Source organism: Artemia sp. Qi Xiang Cuo, chromosome 16 (genome assembly GCF_049724085.1).
Source record: "Artemia sp. Qi Xiang Cuo chromosome 16, ASM4972408v1, whole genome shotgun sequence".
Lineage (NCBI taxonomy): Eukaryota > Metazoa > Arthropoda > Branchiopoda > Anostraca > Artemiidae > Artemia > Artemia sp. Qi Xiang Cuo.
The window spans coordinates 17566568-17588406 of NC_142809.1; the positions used below are offsets into that span (position 1 = coordinate 17566568).

Below are 21839 nucleotides of genomic sequence, written 5' to 3' on the forward strand. Positions count from 1 at the left end.
AGTTGAGATACGGCTATAATTTTATCAAGGTACAAGAAAAAGTAGCTTAACTTGGAAAAAACACAACTTAAGGAAAATTAAAATCTCTTAATCGACAAACCATAAAGGGACATGCAGTTCAAGGTTTATCTTAATTCTCTCTCTCTGTCTCTCTCTCTCTCTCTTTCTCTCTCTCTCTCTCTCTCTCTCTCTCTCTCTCTCCCTCTCTCTCCCTCTCTCTCCCTCTCTATCTCTCTCCTTCTCTCTCTGAAATGAAATTTTATATTGCACCCCATTAAATTTGACAACTTTAATTGACCAATCAAATCGATTCATAAAATTGCTATCGATTCTCAAGCTTAGGGGTTTTTTGGTCATAGAGGTTAGAGGTCATAATGTCAAGCTTAGAGGTCAAAAATTGTGCATACTTTATCAGGCGTGTAACTTCTGATGGGTAACATTAAACTTGACGAATTTTATATATTTTGAATAAGCATCTCTCTCTCTCTCTCTCTCTCTCTCTCTCTCTCTCTCTCTCTCTCTCTCTCTCTCTCTCTCTCTCTCTCTCTCTCTCTCTCTCTCTCTCTCTCTCTCTCTCTCTCTCTCTCTCTCTCTCTCTCTCTCTCTCTCTCTCTCTCTCTCTCTCTCTCTCTCTCTCTCTCTCTCTCTCTCTCTCTCTCTCTCTCTCTCTCTCTCTCTCTCTCTCTCTCTCTCTCTCTCTCTCTCTCTCTCTCTCTCTCTCTCTCTCTCTCTCTCTCTCTCTCTCTCTCTCTCTCTCTCTCTCTCTCTCTCTCTCTCTCTCTCTCTCTCTCTCTCTCTCTCTCTCTCTCTCTCTCTCTCTCTCTCTCTCTCTCTCTCTCTCTCTCTCTCTCTCTCTCTCTCTCTCTCTCTCTCTCTCTCTTCTTCTTCTTTTATAATTGCTTTTCTTTATATTCGGATTCGTATTGATTTATAGTTATTTTAATTTTTTTTTGTAATAAGGAAAAAAGAAAGGTATTTTGTTAATGCTTTAAGCTGAATTTTTACCTTTTTGTGTTTTGTTCTGAAGTTTTTGTTTGTTGTTTATAGAAAGACATCATTCCTTTTCTTAATGCGGCATTCCAACCAATAGTAGGAGCAATATTTGCTGCATTAGCCCCTCCTGTAGAAGAAGACGAAGAAATTCGACTTGAGCGTCAAACCCTTCAGCGATCTTATTTCTCATTTATTGCAGCTGTCTGTGGAAATCATCTAGTAGACGTATTGTTAAGTCAAGACCCAAATATCATGCAGCAAGTATTAATGTCTATTATACAGGGCGCCACAGAGTTGAACGACCCAATGGTAAGACCTTACCACTTTTTGTTGAAAAAAAAAGAATATCTGATTGGTTTTGCAATGCTAATAGGTTGGATTTGAATTGAAAATTCTGAAAGGTTTTATTTTTCTTATTGAATATTTAAAGAATAAATAGGTAAGCATTTAGTGGTTTAGTGGAGAGATTTAGTATTAAGTGGAGCCTCCTCAGAAGTAAGCATGTTAATAAAACAATTCTTACTTCATTATATGCAAATGATTTGTGGTCAACTGATTTTCTGGGTCGCATACCCTTTCATTTACATTTTTCAACTTTTTTTTGTTCTTGTTTTTAAATATTTCGTTTTCCTTTGTTCGTTGTACATGTTGGATTAACGACGCATCTTGGCTACTAAGGTCCTTGCGTCAGACCTGCAGTGTATTGCTGCGTGTGGATTCGAACTTTGTGTCTCGCATTACCAAGCTGAGATCAAATCAGCTTTGCCACCGGACAAGCTTCGTTTTTTATCTGTTGCATTCGTATTCACAGCAGGGCATTTAAATAAAACAAAAAGGCAATATCTGCATGCAGGTTACATGTAGGGCTTACTGTTGGGAAAGAAGAGTATCTTGAATCCTGAATCTCCCGAAAGGCTAAGGGTATTAAAGCAAATGAAACTTTCAGGGCTGCTGCTACTACTACTAATACTACTGCTTCTATTAAACTAAACTAAAAGAGATTGAGAGAGAATGAGAGAGATTTTAAACGTAAGCTGTTAAACATTATCTATATTTTGATTTGTTATTAAAGTGTGTTACAGGATTTGGTTCGAGAGATGTAGATGACATTGTAGATGAAGATTAATAAAATAAAATTGTTAGAACATTTTAAAAGCTCCCTTGATAACATGAAAAGAAAGATGGCGTTCTCATCGCCAATACTAAAAAATATAGATGTTGTCATATTGTGGGACTGTGTATTTCATCTCAGCTTGGTTATACAGGACCCAGAGTTCGAACTCCGCTGCAGTAATACACTGTATTTCCGACGCCTGGACCTTTGTAGTCCAGAACCATTGTTAATAAAATCTAAGTAACAAAAAAAAATTATATATTTATAAGAAGGAAAAAAAGAAAAAATGTAGAAAAAATGTTATGTAAGCGGAAGCGAACCACAAAATCTGTTAACTACAAAATTTTTGTGCATGCATTATAAACAAAGAATCGTCTTATTCACATGTTTCCTTCTGGAGAGGCCAACCAATAAATATATGCCAAATAAATAAAAAAAAGGAGTGACAAAAAAAAGAGTGATAGAACTCACAGTAACAATAGGAATGATAAACAAAATTTAACTTATAATTGAATTACGTATTATTCTTCATAAAGGACTGTTAAATTAAGTTACTGTTGAAACGATTTTTTTTTTATATTTTTGATGTTTTACATGTTAAGTTTTACATTTTGAGGTTTACCACCTAGGCAGTCAACTGTGTTTGTGTATTTGTATTTTAGTATTTTTATGTCTTTTGTTTATTTTACTTTTGCATCATACCGTGTTTCTTGTTTTGGGATTATTGCAGTAAGTGTTCTTATTTTACAAGACAAGCATTGGGCTTAACCTTATTCGTATTGATTTGTAATAAAAAAAAAAAATCCATATCCTTTAGAGGGCAAAAACAATTTAAAATTGAAATCACTAATAATTTTGGAAACAAGATTGTTTCCAAAATCATTCTGGTATAACTCTTCTTGTACCTTTCCATTTTGCAGTTAAATTGCAGCGTCTAACCTTGTAGCTTCTCCCCCTTCGCCAAAGCCGTACCCAGAGGGGGGTCAGGGGGGTTTGAACCCGCCCCCGCCCCCCGAAATTTTTGGTTGACTCGTAAAAACGTAACAAAAAAGATATAAAAAAATTTAGTATGCGTTTTGTTTAGGTTTTTTTGTATCCCCCCCCCGAAATTTTTTTGGAGTAAAACCCCTCAGAAAAAAAAAAATCCTGGGTACGGCCTTGCCTTAGCAGGTGACTTCTCATTTCGTTACAGTGGGGAGAACCATAGAGTTGTGTTCTTTCCCATCTGTGAAAATAAATGTAATAACATTAGCTTGAACTAGAATTTATAGTTAATGCAGATGAAGGGACATTTTTATTCTTTTTGTTGAAACTTTTGACGCTTAGAATATATATTATTTTTTTAGAATAGAATAGAATTTTATTTTAAAAATTACTATCACAGCATGATCGCCGAATTTGAATTTTACGTCCAAAAAGAAGCACTATATATATATCTCAAAAAGCACTATATATATATATATATATATATATATATATATATATATATATATATATATATATATATATATATATATATATATATATATATATATATATATATATATAGTGTGTATATATATGTATATATATATATATATATATATATATATATATATATATATATATATATATATATATATATATATATATATATATGTATATATATATATATATATATATATATATATATATATATATATATATATATATATATTTCTTTTTTTATATATATATATATATATATATATATATATATATATATATATATATATATATATATATATATATATATATATATATATATATATATATATATATATATATATATATATATATATATATATATATATATATATATATATATATATATATATATATATATATATATATATATATATATATATATAAGAAAAAACTACGCTTAATTAAAAAGTCAAAATTAAAAATAACTAGAAAACAATAAAATTAATGAAAATACATAAAAAATATGATGGGTCAAAATTTAGAAATTTTTGTTATACATATTTACGAAACTAGGTATAAAACTTTTTGCTAACCGCTGATTGGCATCAGCGTACCGGCTGAAGTTTCTCAACAGGCACTGCAACCCTGCGCGGGAGTCGTTTTGTTGTGGATCGAGGGGAGAAAAAGGGGTTTGTGAATTGGGTGGGTCAGAAATTTTATTACGAAAAAAATGCAGAGTTTCTCTCTTCTTTTTTTCAGAGTTTGTATTTTAAACTTTGTCAGCAACTCTTCATGCGACATTTCTGCCTGCTTTGATACTTTCATTAGAGCTCTTTTCTGAGCTCTTTCGATCCTGGCGCTTTGCTCAGTAGTCAGCCCGAAATGCCACACAGGAGCTGCTTATTCAAGAATTGGGTGAGTAAAAGATGTAAATATTTGGAGGATGTGGTCTGGAGGGGCGCCATGTTTCGACACAAGCTTAAGCATCTGCAGCCCAGTATTCCCCTTTTTTTACTCGACTAGAGGTGTTTGCTCCACGTTTTAAATCACTGTTAAGAATAACTCCCAATAGCAACACATTTTTTATTTTATGAAAATCGGAAATTTTGTCCGGACAATTTGTCTTGGAAGAATTTGAAAATGAAAGAGTTCAAACTAAATACCTAGTGTCATTTACTTTCAAATTTGAGTTGGAGAACTTAATGTTTGTACTATCAGTTCAAATTTGAGATTTACTACATTTACTTGCTTCACAAATTTCTCTAAGGGTTAGGTCGTCAACATATTGCCAGCAGTCTTAAAAGTCATTAGCAATATCATTGATCAGAACTAGCAAACGAATAGGACCCAGAATGGTATCTTGAGGTACACCACAAAAAACTGGTTCAGGTTCAGAGAAAGACTTCTTATATTTTAAAATTTGGAACCTATTTATTAAAAAACCCTGAATCATTTTCACAGCAGCAACATTCACTCTAACTTCAACTAAAAGCATAGAAATTAAAATGTGATTGTCAACTAAATTGAAACCCTTTGGATAATCAGCTGCTTTCAAGTTCAACTATTAGCCTGGCTCATCAACAGGCTTAAAAATAAAATCTAAAAGACTGACTAGGTGATAGGATGCTGATGTGTTGTCTCTGTTACAATACTGATGAGGATCAAGGAGGATTTCAACTTCAGCTTTTAGTCAATTGACTACTAAACATTCGTATATTTTGCTGAACAAGGGGGTCGAAGGGATTGGCCTCACACCATCGAAAATAAGTTCAGTATCTTTTTTAGGGATTGGATTAACATACACCGTTTTCCATATATGTGGGTAAACTGAAGAAATTGAAATGCAATCAAAAATTTGTGTTAGTGGCTTAGTCAATTTGTTAGGAAATGCTTTAATAAGTTCAATCGGAATGTCTATGGGAGTTATGCTAATTCGTTTAAGTTTCTTTATTTTACTAAAAACTTGATCCTCAGAAATAGTAGGTAAAGGTACGCCATCATGTGGAATTTTCTGATACTCTTGGTTTGTTTTATTTACATCAAGACGCGGCAAAGACTGGATTATTCTGGCCAAATGACCATTTAACTGGTTAGCAACTGTTTCATCATTAGAATCTGAACAAAAATCAACACCACTAGAGGATTTTCCACAAATTCGTTTTATTTCCTTATACCACATGCTAGGTCAAAAACATTATCAATTTTTTTGTGGTAATACTCACCCGCATCTTTTCTTGTCATTTTACGTACTTTGTTGCGGAGCATATTAGCATTTCCTATTTTCCCTTCTTTTCTTAGTTGCATTTTATACTAAATCAAATATTTAATTTCTTGGGTTATGTAAGGACGATCTGTGTTGCACCGCTTGAACGTTTTCTCTGGAAAGCATTCTTCATATTTATTTCTTAATTTATCTTGCAAAAATTTAGCTTTTTCATCAGAGGACTCTAAATTTGCTACCTCATCCCAGGACTCGGATGTAATCCAATTTCCAAATTTTAAGAGGCTCCTGTCCGAAAGAGGGCGGTAGGAAACTTTCTCAATGACATGTTTTACTTTATACTAAGGCAGCGGAGCCCGCTTTATCATGTAGCGGTAGCTACCACCAAGGGGAGGTGGTCTTGAGGTTCATTATAATATTTAGTATTACCGAGTTTAGTATTACCTTTAGTAGTCGGAAACTTTACTATTTGCTTGAGTCCTTGGCTTCTGAGGAAACTTTCAATTCTTAGATCTTTCTTATCACCAGTAGCGCAACCTCCAACACTTGGGTACTTAGAAGTAATAAAATCAATACACAAAAATCTAACTTTTCAGCCAAAACCTTTTTTTTGGAAAGATGCCATACTAGGTGAGCAATAAAACAGTCCAATAACAATACCAGTTACAGATCTCGGAAGCTTTTTTGGTCGAATCATAATCCAAATCATTTCAACATCGTCATCAATGTGGACAATCTGCAGAAGCCGCGGCGCCAACTGCTCATGTACAAAACACGCTACGCCGCCACCTTTCTTACCTAACGGATGATTCTGATGTCTTAGTTTAATAAATTGTTTGTAACCTTGTATTGTAAGATGTTCAGGACTTTGTTTATGTACTTTTGTAACTGTACTAATATCAGCTCTGGTTACATGAACATAACCCTCAAGTTCCCCCATTTTATCAATGTTGAGACTTTCCACATTTAAAGTCAAAAAAGAAGGAAAATGAAAATGTGATTGAGGGACTTCTTTTTCAACAACTTTAACTTTGCTTACTTTTGTCTGTTTTGGGAAAATCTGTTTAGGCAGGAGAGAGACTTCAGTTTCATCTAATTCAATAACTAGGCTATCTGATTCATCATGAAGGGCTGCAAAACGGTTACAAGACAGAAACGTTGACCAAGGAGCAGAAAATATATTAGTGTTCGTCTCACTATAAGCTTTAGAAACTCTGCATGGAGCTATTACCTGTGGATCGTTCTGCCGGCTATCTGAAGATTTCGGAAATGGTCATGCCAGGGCATGGTGGGAAGAAGTGGGGGAGAAGTGCGTATGGGAGGGGGAGGAAAACTGAAAGGGGATACTAAAGTAGGGGTATTCAGGGATGGGGGGCTTTGGGGATTGAATTCTGGTGATTGAAAGCTTGGTAGAGATTCGAAACTATTTTTTATCTATTCGCAAGGTTGTCGCTGACACCGGCAAGCGCCACCATCAGGGAGCGATAATGGTGTGCTCATTGGTGCCTTCTTATTTTCCGAAAGTCAGGAGTGACATGAGCAAAAACGCATTCTCTGTCAGTACAAGTTAAAACACTACACAAATTTACGTGGTCAAAACTACTATCATTTTTGTTGCAACATTTTGATCTAAAATTTAAGCATATATGTAAAAACAGACACTTTTTCTTCCGTCTACAAAACTCTCGTTCGAAGAACCGGCAAAGCGTGTTGTATTTACGAGCGGCACTGTCCTTTTTACTGCCGTGCGTTCTTACGTCACTCTTCACTGCGAGAGTCAGAATGGGTACACTTGCACTAGCTGATGACGTATCACCAGGATGCATTTCGTCTGTTAAAATCACACAGTCGTGGGCTATGCTTGGGCTAGATTTTATGTTTTGCACTTCATTATTAGGGGGTCAATTTTGGTTAGCAACAGCGAAATCATTGTCCGTTTGCGTTGACACGGTAACTTGGTCCCTGGAAGTTTGCGAAGGGTTACAATGGCGGGTTTCAATAGCCACCAAGAGTTCTTGTTTCAGCTGGGCTATAAGAAAGTCTTTAACCTCCAAATGACCTGTCAACACTTTAATTTGATCGTTTTTTCCTCTATTTCTGACAGAAAAGTTGAGTGCTTTGTCTGGATTTCTAAATTTTCTGCTTGAGATGCCGATAAACTGTTTTCCAGGGTCTTAATTTTCTCACTTAGACGAATTGTTTCGGATTCATAATTAAGAATGTCTACACTTACTGCAGACGGCTTAGTCCCTTTTGGTAGCTTGGGGTTGGTTTTTGGTCCCGTGGTAATTTGTGGTGAAGAGGTACCGCTTCCTCTTACAGGTCTCTTTGCACTAGGCTTTTGTGGGGGTTGAGATGCTTGCGACTTCAGAGTCACGGGAATTTTTTTTTGCATGACAGTCTGTGCAGATTCGTTTGTCGTTTAGTTGCAGTATATTGATGCAAATTTTTTTCTAGTGGAAATGACCGATGGGCAGCGCTATTTGTACCCTGTTGGCATGTTTGATTGAAAGTGAATACCTTGTAAATCTTTCAAGAAAATCTCTCAAAAAAGAGACTCCTTTGAGTACCCACTTAAAAATAAAACCGATAGTGTTTTCAGTTACTATTGTCCATTCAAGAGCACATCTTCAATGAGGAATGCTCTATTTATTATAAACAAAAAAATGCTGGCCAAAAAAAATCGACTTTTGTCTGTTCCTTCATTTGTCCTTATGAAGGAAGACCTTTTTTTTGCTTGGGCGATATCAAAGCTGTTTTTTATTCAATAGTTGTGAACAAATAAATTTTCAAATAGGGATAAATCTATTTATTTAGACAGTGAAAAAACAGGCACAAAAGTCCAGATATTTCGATCACATATACAGCGACCGTCATCATTAGTATTACTCACTTAATTAACTTGTAATACTGCTGATGACGGTCACTGTACATGTGATCGAAATATCTGGACTTTTGTACCTGTTATTTTTTACTGTCAAATAAATGGATTTATCCCCATTTGAAAATTTATTTGTTCGTCATAGAACAGGGCAGTGTGGTCTAAGAAAAGAATACCTAGTTTAAGGTGTTACGTCCAACATTCAATAATTGCTTAATTTTGTTCACCCATTTAGTGTAGACGAAATTAGTTGATCAGCTGGTTAGGCACAACTGATCAGCGACATTTTTTCCTTTGGCAAGGGTGTTTTCTGCCAAACATGTTTTGCTGGGGAACAATATTTTTTTTTTTTTTTTTCCTTGGAAGAGCTGGGGAACAGTATAAAATATTAAAACTTTCGAATACATAAATAAAGCACCCCTTGTGAAAGTGTTAGGGGAATGAATGAGTTTTTGGAGGTTTTCAGAGTCTTAGGGTGGAAGGGTTTGGGTGACAACTAATGTTAGGTAGGAATAAGTTGCTTAGACTAGGAATAAATGACGATGATAAGGAGAGGTTTGGTACCGAGTGGATAATAACACTTAGCTATATATTCTCATTAGTACAGAAAATGGATGTGAGATTTGAATATAAAATAGGCAAGGTGTAAGTTCATTTGGTAAAGCTTGTTGGAAAATTTATTCTTATTTGCTTAGAAGACGGATGTGAAATTTAAATTTAGAATAGGCAAGGTGCCAGTTCAATTGGGAGGGTTTATTTGAATATTTTAGGTAGGACTAAGCTTTTTGAGTTAGGTACACATGCAGCGGTCAGGTTTGGTGCCCAGTGGGTAGTTCCACTTAACCAAAGATCCTAATTAGTTTGAATGATGTATGCAGTGAGGATTTAAGCTTAGAACAGGCATGACACTGGGTAATTTTTTGGTAGCTCCAAAAGGTTTGAAAGAATAGGAAGATCCGAGTTCGTGTATAAGTTTCGAGCAATAGCGTACTAATTTCCTCGGTAATTTACGTGAGTGGCTTACTTGGTAGGTTTTCACGGGGTTCTATATGATTGGATGGAAAAGCTTGTTGGAAAATCACTTCAGGATTCTGAATACCTTCAGAATCTTGGAAATTTCATATAGATAAATAGTCTACGCTATATCATTTTTAGGGCACGTTCTGTGGATGAAGGATGACAGATTGCCGAAGATTATTCTTTTCGTCCAGCCGTCTAGGGCTAAATTGATCGCAGGTCTTTCGCTGTTGGGATGGGAGGATTTCACAAAGAAAGATTTAAAGGAAATGGGAACTTCCTGGAAGGGTGTAAGGAGAGAGGCTTTGAATAGATTGGGATGGAGGAGGCGCGTGTGTAGCTGTGTTGGCCTGAGGCGGCTTGGTGCTGCAGTGAGTTGTTGTTAGTAATAGTAGTATATCATTTTCAAGGCAGTGGGTTAGAAGTAGTCCAGTGTACTCATGTAAGTGTTTGGTACGATACCGCTTATGAGGCCTTTAATAAAAGAAAGGCTAAAATGGTTAGTTTTTTTTTATAGATGTAGAATGGCAGCACCTTTAAAATTCAGGTGGGGTCAAAAAAATATAAGAACATCCTTGAGTGCGGGACGCTTCAGAACGTCTATCACAAGAAACAATATAAAAGAAGTTGATACTTGGTGGGGGAAGTAGAGAATGAACATATGAGCAGAGTTAGCTGGAGGGGAAACATCGCTGTTGTGTTGGCTTGGTGCTTTCATGAGTTGTAGTAGTTGTACACCGTCGTGACCGGAAAACAAACTCTAATTGTCATATAATCTAAGGGAAACGTCAGGCTCAAACTTACTGGACGGATTTAGGTAGAACCCTCTCCCTATCTCTCTGTATGAAAATATTTTTTGAGCATGGGTCCTACTGATGGTACTAACTCCTTATGCTGTGTTTTCTTTTAGGCCCAGAAAGGCTGTTACTCAATTTTAAAGAAATTGGTGGAACTATGGGGCAAGAATGGACCTCCGGGCTTTGTTGAGTTTCTATACAAGCAGATAGTTCCAGCTTGCTTTTTAGGTCCTTTAAGGAAAACCTTTGACCTGTCAGATGCACAGACTGTGGTAGCATTGAATGAAGCCTCTGCTTGCCTAAAACTAATATATGACCAGAGAGTAAGTTTTTTTAAACCTATTTTTATATAGTCCAGTTGTCTTATTATCATCTTTTTGTATGACCAAATCATTTAAGGACCTCAATAACAGCGGCCACATTCTCTGAATTAAATTTTTCGTGGAATAGAAATCGGAATTCCCTCCCGGATGCTATTAGCAAAGCTGATAATGTAAGCCAGCTCAAGAGTAGATTGAAGCGTTACCTTTTGGGTTATAATTTGAATGATTAGAAATTTGAATAATGTTTGGTATGAAAATTGTTTGGACAGATAAAGGTCGCATTTTTCGCGAATTTAGCCAGCCAAAGCGCACGGAGTCGGCTCTATAGCCTAGCTGATATTTATTGATTTTGTCATAGTTGATTTAGTTAGAAGTATCCCTTTTTTTTTTTTTTTTTTTTTTTTTTTTTTTTTTTTTTTTTTTTTAGTGGATGTTGTAAGGATGATGGATGATATTTTTCACTTGCGATTTATAGAGTGTAATCCTTTTAGAGTAGGAGATGTTCTTTATGTTGATTTAATTCAAATGCTGATTTTTCCCCGCAAAGAGATAGTTGTTATGTAGAGCTTTATAATAGTGGATTTGCAGCCATCATAAACAAACCTTTGGGTTTTTGTAGATGGCTGCTGTTAATTTGTTTGTATTTTTTATGCTAAATAAATTAATTTGAATTTGAAAAAATTTGGAAAAGGGGCTTAGAATAGGCTGTAATTAGCCAAGTTGAAACCACAAGGTTACAAGATGATTTGCTACTAATTGCAGAGTCACATCATTGGCCTCAAGTGCTAATAGATGGGTTGACAACTTTTTGTAGAGATCGGCACCCACGGATCAACGCTAGTAAATCTCAATCTGTGTGCCTACAGCGACAGGGAAAGACAAAGAGCCACAAGGGTTTGGGAGAAGTATTGAGTGTCCACATGGCTACACAGCAATAGGCTCATGTTGGGGATGGCCCGTAAGTATAGTGGCCATTTGAGTGATTGGCTCCCTAAGTTATCTGGGGGTTCAAATACGGCCAGATGGAAGTTGTATTACAAAGGGTTTTGAGTTCACGTCCTCACTGGCTCGTCTAGTGAGGACCCTTGTCATAGGGACATACAAAGTACGTTTGGTGGGGCTCCTGGTCGATCGCTCAGGGTTGAGTATTAGCAGATAAACTTTGATAAAAAAAAAAACACTAAGCACTACTTATTAGTTAATTGGCTTAGATTTTGGTCTTTGAACTCAGTTTTTGCTTATCAAAGGAGGTACCAAGATTGAAATACGCAAATCGTAAACAGAAATCAACGGAAAATAATTAAATAATGTAAATGATAAAAAAAATAAGGTGAAAATAAAAGCTAGTGCCCCAATCCAGCCTTTTTTCTAATTCTTCTCTAGCAGATCTCTTCATTTAGCAGCTTATGGCCTAGTACTCGACATTTGCTAGCCCAATAATAGCATTATTAAATTGCTAAAGGTGACATTTATAGTTTATCAGATTGACATTGAAATTGTGCCATAAAAATGAGGTGTTAGGAAGTGTCTAAACTCTGTTGGAAAATATATCCTTGCTGTAAACAAGCTATATGAAAGAAAAACATTAATTAGAAAACTCTTGGTTTCTCAAAAATAGTTTGTATCCCCATATAGAAAAGTAAATTATGGCCTATTTACATTGATTTGTTTTACATAGAAGTAAGGTTTATTACTCTACAGCCATATATGACAAAAACCTATGTTTACATCACCATCATCATTTATGGTTACTTGCATAAGTTCCGCCCTCCTTGAAGATCTCCTAGGCGCCTTTCTCTTTTTAAGGGCGTGGATAGGCATCACAAAAGGCACTACATGTAGCAATTTCCTTTAAAATGAGCTATTAAAAAGCTTTGTATGATTTTCCCGTGCCCAGCTAGCTGAGGAGAAAAAAAAGCGGAAAAAAAGATGCCGTCGATGCAGAATATCATAGTTCAAGCTACTTCAATCAAATATTAGAAAATCCTTCAAGTTTTTGTCAAGTAACTATTATTTGACGAACAAGTGAAAGTTTCATGCTTTTTAACTATAAAATTTGTAATGTTGTTTTCACTTTCTTTTTGCTTTATTTAAGGGGGAAGAAGCTATAACGTTTATGCAGTCACAGTACCTACCAAGTTTGGACTTACCAGCACCAAAAATATTAGAATTTTGTCAAGCTCTCAGAATGGAAGCTAAGCTATTCAAGCAGTTTTTAAAGGTAGTTCTTTATTTGTTATTTTAATCTACCCCTAAAAAAACTGAACGTGAACACATGAAGCAAGGAAAGAAGCCAAGATGTCCTCAGTGTTATAATAGTTGATGCTAATCTGATAATGTTCCTTCTAAGCTAAACTTAGTCTGGTCCTTACCTTAGGCAAGCATTTCAGCGCACAAGATCAATTTTTCAGTGGTTGTTGACCTTGTAGAACATGAGTGGGGATGGATTTACCCTATTAAGACATATATACTAACCACATCATATACATACTACCGTTGCGTTCACACCTACGCAATTTTAGTTTTTTTTTTTTTTAAGTTGCAAAGTTTGAATTCCTTTTTTCTTCTGAGATTCCATCGTTTTTGAGGTTCCTTCTAAGGTTTCATCAATTGCAACATGATTTGGACAGAGTAGACAGTCGTTTCTCAAGCCAAGTTTTTCTCTGGGTGACGAAGAAGACCTGTGTCCAGAATATTGAGCAAATTTAATCCACTATAGATATCCTTCATTTGCCTTTATCTGCCCTAATTCTAGACAGTTTCGCGAATTACTGCCGTGTGGTCGGCTTGTCGATTACTATCTATAAGTGATCACGTTTCTAGGTTCATCAGTCTAGCCGAGTTTCTGTGCGCAGAATTTCATTTACGCAAAGAACTAACCATTAAAGGCTTGAAGAATAGCCGGAAATTTTCTATGATGTTTTATGAAGATTAAATGCAATATGCGGATAAATGGAGTGATTAAAAATAGAGTATAATGCGTGTAACTAGGCTATCAATCTCAATTTGACACCAAGTGTTGATTATTGTCTTTTGAATTACCGAAACTACATTTTTATTCTAACATATTTTATTCTAATGGATTTAACAAGTGTAGGGGTCATTTCTAATATTGATGAATATATTTTAACTCGACATTGGACTTACTGTTTTAAATTACCAAGGACATAAAAATACAAAACATCTTTTTACCCCCTAGACCTATATTTGGTCTATTCATACCTGAAAACAACGACTTTTTCAAATTGTGAAGTTTTTTGGGCAGTATTACCTCGTCGGTGTTGAAACGTTGAACCGTTAAAAAAACAAGCAAAACTAAGTTAAATTTTACAACGCTTTTCGTCGTAAAGATTGGAGCATGAACAATCCAGTGATTCCCAAAGCAACTGCACTAACATTCAAAGGAAAACCGTGCATTCTTAATTTGTTAAGTGCCGCATCATTTTAGCTAAAAATTTTTTTGACGATTTTTCATTCACAGTTCTTTTTGTTTCAGTTTTGCACTGCAACTGTCAAAAGCTGCATACGGAAATTTTGTTCATTAAGGTTTTTTATTCCTTTTTTTTCAAATTTTTAAGATATATGGTTATGTAAGTTTCCAATTACCAGTTATAACAATTAGGTTTCATTTTCGATGTCCTGGCCCTTTTAAGTTTTTTAATTAAAAATTTGATTCTATTTTTTAAAATTTTAAGATGTATGGTTGGGTAAGTTTCCAATTACCAATTCAAACAATCAAATTACATTTTCAACTTCTTGAAACCGCAAATGTATATAAATATGGTAATAAATTAAACTATAGTACGCCTTCATCTGATTTAGCCTATTTTGGGGATGTTGGAAATTCAAACTATTTGGTTATGTAATGAGGAGAGGATCTTTTGTTGAAGATAGCTGAGAATTGAAATCAGGCTTGTCCATACCTTTGAACACTGAGAAACCTCCTGTTTCTTTTCTTGCCTTAAGAAACCTTAAGGTTAAGGAACCTTTTCTGCCTTAAGAAACGCCTCTCTCCTTTAAATATTCTTGCCTTAAAATTGGATCGCAGAATAGTTTACGGTTGCTACATCACTCTTATTGTAAGAGGCGCTGGCCTACGTTTTTGCATTATACTATTATATCATAATTATTATTTGTTGTAATTCAGGTTCAGTTTGAGTTTGCCTTTATTCTTTTATGTAGTTTGTGTGTGTTTTACGCCTCATTAGTTGATTTCTAAGCTTTTTCGTCCTTTTAGATTTAACATCTTATATTAGCCCGTTTTTTTTTCTCGTCTTAACTTTTAATTCTGCTCTTGACATTTCAGGACCTTTTGTTTTAACTTTAAGTGAGGGTACTGATGAAAAAGAAATACGTGGAAATCACTTGAACTTGTCGATTCAACGTTAAGATTTTTTTGGAGAACGAGATCATGGCTGCTTTTCTTGAATTAATGTGTCATTAATTAAGTCTTAATTCAGGCATCCACTATTTTAAAAATATTATAATTGCAAACAGAAGTGATAACAAGTGTCACGTTACAGATCGTGTTCTGGGCCTACCAGCCTTCATGCTCGCCTGAGGGACGTCTGCTGAAAGAGACTAAATCTCGAGGGCACAAGGCTTTGATATTATGAGTCGGTAGTTTTTCACTTATGTCAGACTGTGTCAGTTATGGACGGTTATAGCGGTTATGCACAAGTAGATATGATGATGTTTCTGTATCAGGGATGTTTTCCTCTTTGCTGGCTATCTGCTTGTAGGCTCACTCAGTCATAGAAGAGGAGGGATCATGATTCTCTTCCAGGGGTGTATAAGATGAGAGATTTCTCTTTTAATGGGTTTATTACAAGCCCAGATGAACTGCATTCCTCTTTCGGAGTCGCATAAAAAGCGAAAAAAGCCATGAATTAAGCAGAATCGAAAAATAATTCAATATCAAAAAAGTAAAATCGTTTAATACAAAAATTCATATAAAATTTCATAAAGAAAACATTAATACAAAAAAAAAACTTGATTAACAATAATTTACTATAGGTCATTGACGAATAAAATAGATAGAATTTACCAAGAAGTTAAAAAGATCAATAAAAATACAAGGAAGGGATCAATTGTTTGAGACACATAGGGGACAAAAGTTTTTTTCATATCTTGAAGTAAAGCAAAGAATAGGGGACAAGATAGGGACTGTAAGAAAGTATTTTCCGTGGCAGGGCTTTGTGCTGTATTTGTTTTTCAAAAACAGAGGCGGAGCACAATCCAGTGTTGCCAACATAGCTCTGTTTTAAGAAACAGAGACTATGGACTTCTCCTCTTTAAAAATTATTCGCTGGTCAGGTCTGGATGGATCGCAGTAGATAAATTATAGACAATATGATCTTTCCCTATTTCACCCATTATAAAAACCCGGACCGAGGTGCGAGTGCTCCAGAGAACGTAGAAACATAAGCGGTATTAGATCTTTTCGCAAGTAGACAAGTCAGATTTCTCTTGAACGAGAAACTTGGCTTCGATGGTGAAATACTAAATTTTGAGGAAACTAATCTTTAATTAATGTATTCAATACATATATGAAAATCAGTAATTAGTAGTGCAATGTTATTATTAGATGTTTTTAGGAATTAAAAGTAGGTTTCGAAGTCTCAATTTGGTTTCAAAGGCATTTTGAGAAAGTTTCTGCCAAAATACGCGTTCCAGGTTAATTGGAGCGCTGATGGCAGATCAAATGAGAGGAGCTGTTTGTACGCGCTAATGAAAGAAGAAGTGGGAGGAGTTGTTTGTTCGCACCGAGAATGAAGAGCCAGAAATTATCTGCGGTAAACTTACTGCTATATCTTTATACTGTGGGATGGACTCAGTTTTATAGCCTGACTCTTCTTGTAAAATACCCGGGTAGCAGATTAGATAAGCGTAATCGAGTAAAGGGGGAAGAAAAGGGGCATGAATACTTATTAAGAAGGGGGTGGCAAATCTATTAAGGAGCTCAAGTACGGAAATAGAAGCATTAGCTTTGTGGGTGATGTTTTAACATTGATGTCGTCTTATCATTGATGTCCCACTCTCTTTTTCTATTGTTTTCAGTTTTATAATTGAGCTTTAGAAGACCGAGCTTTGTTTGTGTTGGGAGTTATAGACATAAAAACGACATCCAGTGTTTAACCTCCCTACGGAACTGTATTCTTTTGGGCGCTGTTTTAACATTGATGTCCTGGTTTAATTTAGAAGAAAAGGCCACCTCAAGTAATTTAAGAGAGGGTGTAGAAATTTTAGAAGGGATAAGAATAAGAAAATGGGTGAGGATTGAAGGAATATCTTGACAGTGTTGTGGGATTAAAAGGGTTGTGTTTTTAATAATATTTTCAAAGCAATTCCATGGTGGGAGGCTTTGGGCCAACTTTTGGAGACTGCTCCTCTTACTCCTGTGGAAAAGCTTTAGCTTGTTTTTTGGCTCAGAAAGGGTGCCTCTTTTTTCTTTATCTGCATTTATTTTCATATTGGTCGAGGAATATATTATGGATCGTTCCACTACTTTGAAACATGAATAACTGGGATCGCCCTATCCCAGCTACTGTAATTAATTAAGGGATAAGAATAAGAAAATGGGTGAGGATTGAAGGAATATCTTGGCAGTGTTGTGGGATTAAAAGGGTTGTGTTTTTATTAATATTTTCAAAGCAATTCCATGGTGGGAGGCTTTGGGCCAACTTTTTGGAGACTGCTCCTCTTACTCCTGTGGAAAAGCTTTAGCTTGTTTTTTGGCTCAGAAAGGGCGCCTCCTTTTTCTGTATCTGCATTTATTTTCATATTGGTCGAGGAATATATTATGGATCGTTCCACTACTTTGAAACATGAATAACTGGGATCGCCCTATCCCAGCTACTGTAATTAATTAAGGGTTAAGAATAAGAAAATGGGTGAGGATTGAAGGAATATCTTGGCAGTGTTGTGGGATTAAAAGGGTTGTGTTTTTAATAATATTTTCAAAGCAATTCCATGGTGGGAGGCTTTGGGCCAACTTTTTGGAGACTGCTCCTCTTACTCCTGTGGAAAAGCTTTAGCTTGTTTTTTGGCTCAGAAAGGGCGCCTCCTTTTTCTTTATCTGCATTTATTTTCATATTGGTCGAGGAATATATTATGGATCGTTCCACTACTTTGAAACATGAATAACTGGGATCGCCCTATCCCAGCTACTGTAATTAATTAAGGGTTAAGAATAAGAAAATGGGTGAGGATTGAAGGAATATCTTGACAGTGTTGTGGGATTAAAAGGGTTGTGTTTTTAATAATATTTTCAAAGCAATTCCATGGTGGGAGGCTTTGGGCCAACTTTTTGGAGACTGCTCCTCTTACTCCTGTGGAAAAGCTTTAGCTTGTTTTTTGGCTCAGAAAGGGCGCCAACCTTTTTCTTTATCTGCATTTATTTTCATATTGGTCGAGGAATATATTATGGATCGTTCCACTACTTTGAAACATGAATAACTGGGATCGCCCTATCCCAGCTACTGTAATTAATTAAGGGATAAGAATAAGAAAATGGGTGAGGATTGAAGGAATATCTTGGCAGTGTTGTGGGATTAAAAGGGTTGTGTTTTTAATAATATTGTCTAAGCAATTCCATGATGGGAGGCTTTGGGCCAACTTTTTGGAGACTGCTCCTCTTACTCCTGTGGAAAAGCTTTAGCTTGTTTTTTGGCTCAGAAAGGGCGCCTCCTTTTTCTTTATCTGCATTTATTTTCATATTGGTCGAGGAATATATTATGGATCGTTCCACTACTTTGAAACATGAATAACTGGGATCGCCCTATCCCAGCTACTGTAATTAATTAAGGGATAAGAATAAGAAAATGGGTGAGGATTGAAGGAATATCTTGGCAGTGTTGTGGGATTAAAAGGGTTGTGTTTTTAATAATATTTTCAAAGCAATTCCATGGTGGGAGGCTTTGGGCCAACTTTTGGAGACTGCTCCTCTTACTCCTGTGGAAAAGCTTTAGCTTGTTTTTGGCTCAGAAAGGGCGCCTCCTTTTTCTTTATCTGCATTTATTTTCATATTGGTCGAGGAATATATTATGGATCGTTCCACTACTTTGAAACATGAATAACTGGGATCGCCCTATCCCAGCTACTGTAATTAATTAAGGGTTAAGAATAAGAAAATGGGTGAGGATTGAAGGAATATCTTGGCAGTGTTGTGGGATTAAAAGGGTTGTGTTTTTAATAATATTTTCAAAGCAATTCCATGGTGGGAGGCTTTGGGCCAACTTTTGGAGACTGCTCCTCTTACTCCTGTGGAAAAGCTTTAGCTTGTTTTTTGGCTCAGAAAGGGCGCCTCCTTTTTCTTTATCTGCATTTATTTTCATATTGGTCGAGGAATATATTATGGATCGTTCCACTACTTTGAAACATGAATAACTGGGATCGCCCTATCCCAGCTACTGTAATTAATTAAGGGATAAGAATAAGAAAATGGGTGAGGATTGAAGGAATATCTTGACAGTGTTGTGGGATTAAAAGGGTTGTGTTTTTAATAATATTTTCAAAGCAATTCCATGGTGGGAGGCTTTGGGCCAACTTTTTGGAGACTGCTCCTCTTACTCCTGTGGAAAAGCTTTAGCTTGTTTTTTGGCTCAGAAAGGGTGCCTCCTTTTTCTTTATCTGCATTTATTTTCATATTGGTCGAGGAATATATTATGGATCGTTCCACTACTTTGAAACATGAATAACTGGGATCGCCCTATCCCAGCTACTGTAATTAATTAAGGGATAAGAATAAGAAAATGGGTGAGGATTGAAGGAATATCTTGGCAGTGTTGTGGGATTAAAAGGGTTGTGTTTTTAATAATATTTTCAAAGCAATTCCATGGTGGGAAGCTTTGGGCCAACTTTTTGGAGACTGCTCCTCTTACTCCTGTGGAAAAGCTTTAGCTTGTTTTTTGGCTCAGAAAGGGCGCCTCCTTTTTCTTTATCTGCATTTATTTTCATATTGGTCGAGGAATATATTATGGATCGTTCCACTACTTTGAAACATGAATAACTGGGATCGCCCTATCCCAGCTACTGTAATTAATTAAGGGATAAGAATAAGAAAATGGGTGAGGATTGAAGGAATATCTTGGCAGTGTTGTGGGATTAAAAGGGTTGTGTTTTTAATAATATTGTCTAAGCAATTCCATAATGGGAGGCTTTGGGCCAACTTTTTGGAGACTGCTCCTCTTACTCCTGTGGAAAAGCTTTAGCTTGTTTTTTGGCTCAGAAAGGGCGCCTCCTTTTTCTTTATCTGCATTTATTTTCATATTGGTCGAGGAATATATTATGGATCGTTCCACTACTTTGAAACATGAATAACTGGGATCGCCCTATCCCAGCTACTGTAATTAATTAAGGGATAAGAATAAGAAAATGGGTGAGGATTGAAGGAATATCTTGGCAGTGTTGTGGGATTAAAAGGGTTGTGTTTTTATTAATATTTTCAAAGCAATTCCATGGTGGGAGGCTTTGGGCCAACTTTTTGGAGACTGCTCCTCTTACTCCTGTGGAAAAGCTTTAGCTTGTTTTTTGGCTCAGAAAGGGCGCCTCCTTTTTCTTTATCTGCATTTATTTTCATATTGGTCGAGGAATATATTATGGATCGTTCCACTACTTTGAAATATGAATAACTGGGATCGCCCTATCCCAGCTACTGTAATTAATTAAGGGATAAGAATAAGAAAATGGGTGAGGATTGAAGGAATATCTTGGCAGTGTTGTGGGATTAAAAGGGTTGTGTTTTTAATAATATTTTCAAAGCAATTCCATGGTGGGAGGCTTTGGGCCAACTTTTTGGAGACTGCTCCTCTTACTCCTGTGGAAAAGCTTTAGCTTGTTTTTTGGCTCAGAAAGGGTGCCTCTTTTTTCTTTATCTGCATTTATTTTCATATTGGTCGAGGAATATATTATGGATCGTTCCACTACTTTGAAATATGAATAACTGGGATCGCCCTATCCCAGCTACTGTAATTAATTAAGGGATAAGAATAAGAAAATGGGTGAGGATTGAAGGAATATCTTGGCAGTGTTGTGGGATTAAAAGGGTTGTGTTTTTAATAATATTGTCTAAGCAATTCCATGATGGGAGGCTTTGGGCCAACTTTTTGGAGACTGCTCCTCTTACTCCTGTGGAAAAGCTTTAGCTTGTTTTTTGGCTCAGAAAGGGCAGAGGATCTGAACCCCCTAAGGTTCTCGCACCCTAACTGGGTCCTTTATCCACATATGAGTGTATAGAAATGGAAAAGACAGTTTCTTGCCCAATTTACTATTTATAGGAAAACTTCGTAACAGGCTTATTTGTGCGGTTTTATTTCTAATTTTTATTTATCCCCCACCCCTATTACGTGACCACCAATGCCTCCTACAAATCTCAGATAAAGCAATGCGATTGTTATAAATTAATGTTTCTTGCGAGTATATATGAGATAATTTCTCATTTTTCGATTTTCAAAAAAGCTTTGTCGATGATATAATGGTTGTTTTTGCTTTTTTAGCTTATTTTTTAGTTATTCACTTAAATATTTAGAAGTATTTATTGTTGTTCTTTTCTAGGCGTTTTTTGTGGAAGCGAAACGGTAGCAGAGAATTAAATGATTTGGATGTTATGAAATTATTATTTACTTCTAGTTTTTGGGTATCGTTATTTTTAACTTTGTTTGTGCAAGTTATTTATTCTTTTAAAATTTGCCATCTTTCAAATATATTTCCTTATTTGTGACTTTTGTCGAACCTTTAGTTTTTGTGAAATTATACAACGAAGATAATTCATAGAATAATAGCAAATAGCAGTAGGGTTGATTCAATTGGCTGCTTAAAAGTTTTTTGTATGCTTGAGCAGGCACTGTTGATCTCTGGTCTATTTTAATGGGGTCTCGATGCTTAAAATATTTTAAATAAAACTGAAATTTGGACGTCCAAATCTTGTGAATTTGGCGGGTTAAATTAGGCCTACAAATTATGACAACCCATTTGCCATGAATAGTTAACTTGAAATTAGGTCAAACAGGATCTATTCACTCAGAGAGGAAAATTTATTAAGACAGAA

The 21839-nt window shown here is 35.7% G+C and overlaps 1 protein-coding gene across 2 annotated transcripts in view; it reads left to right on the forward strand.

Moving 5' to 3' along the window:
* The window catches only part of LOC148942638 (exportin-T-like), a 108532-nt gene extending 87026 nt beyond the window's left edge, over nt 1-21506 (forward strand). Inside the window, exons 13-16 of one of the 2 annotated variants that reach the window (XM_089102232.1) lie at nt 1048-1302; nt 10583-10792; nt 12888-13013; nt 21347-21506. In XM_089102232.1, coding sequence (XP_088958358.1) covers nt 1048-1302; nt 10583-10792; nt 12888-13013; nt 21347-21373 — 618 coding nt within the window. In that variant the 3' untranslated portion in view covers nt 21374-21506. Of the gene's footprint in view, nt 1-1047; nt 1303-10582; nt 10793-12887; nt 13014-16468; nt 16679-21346 lie in introns of those variants that run through there. The other variant, XM_089102231.1, reaches the window with a different exon arrangement.
* The last annotated feature ends 333 nt before the right edge of the window (nt 21507-21839 follow it).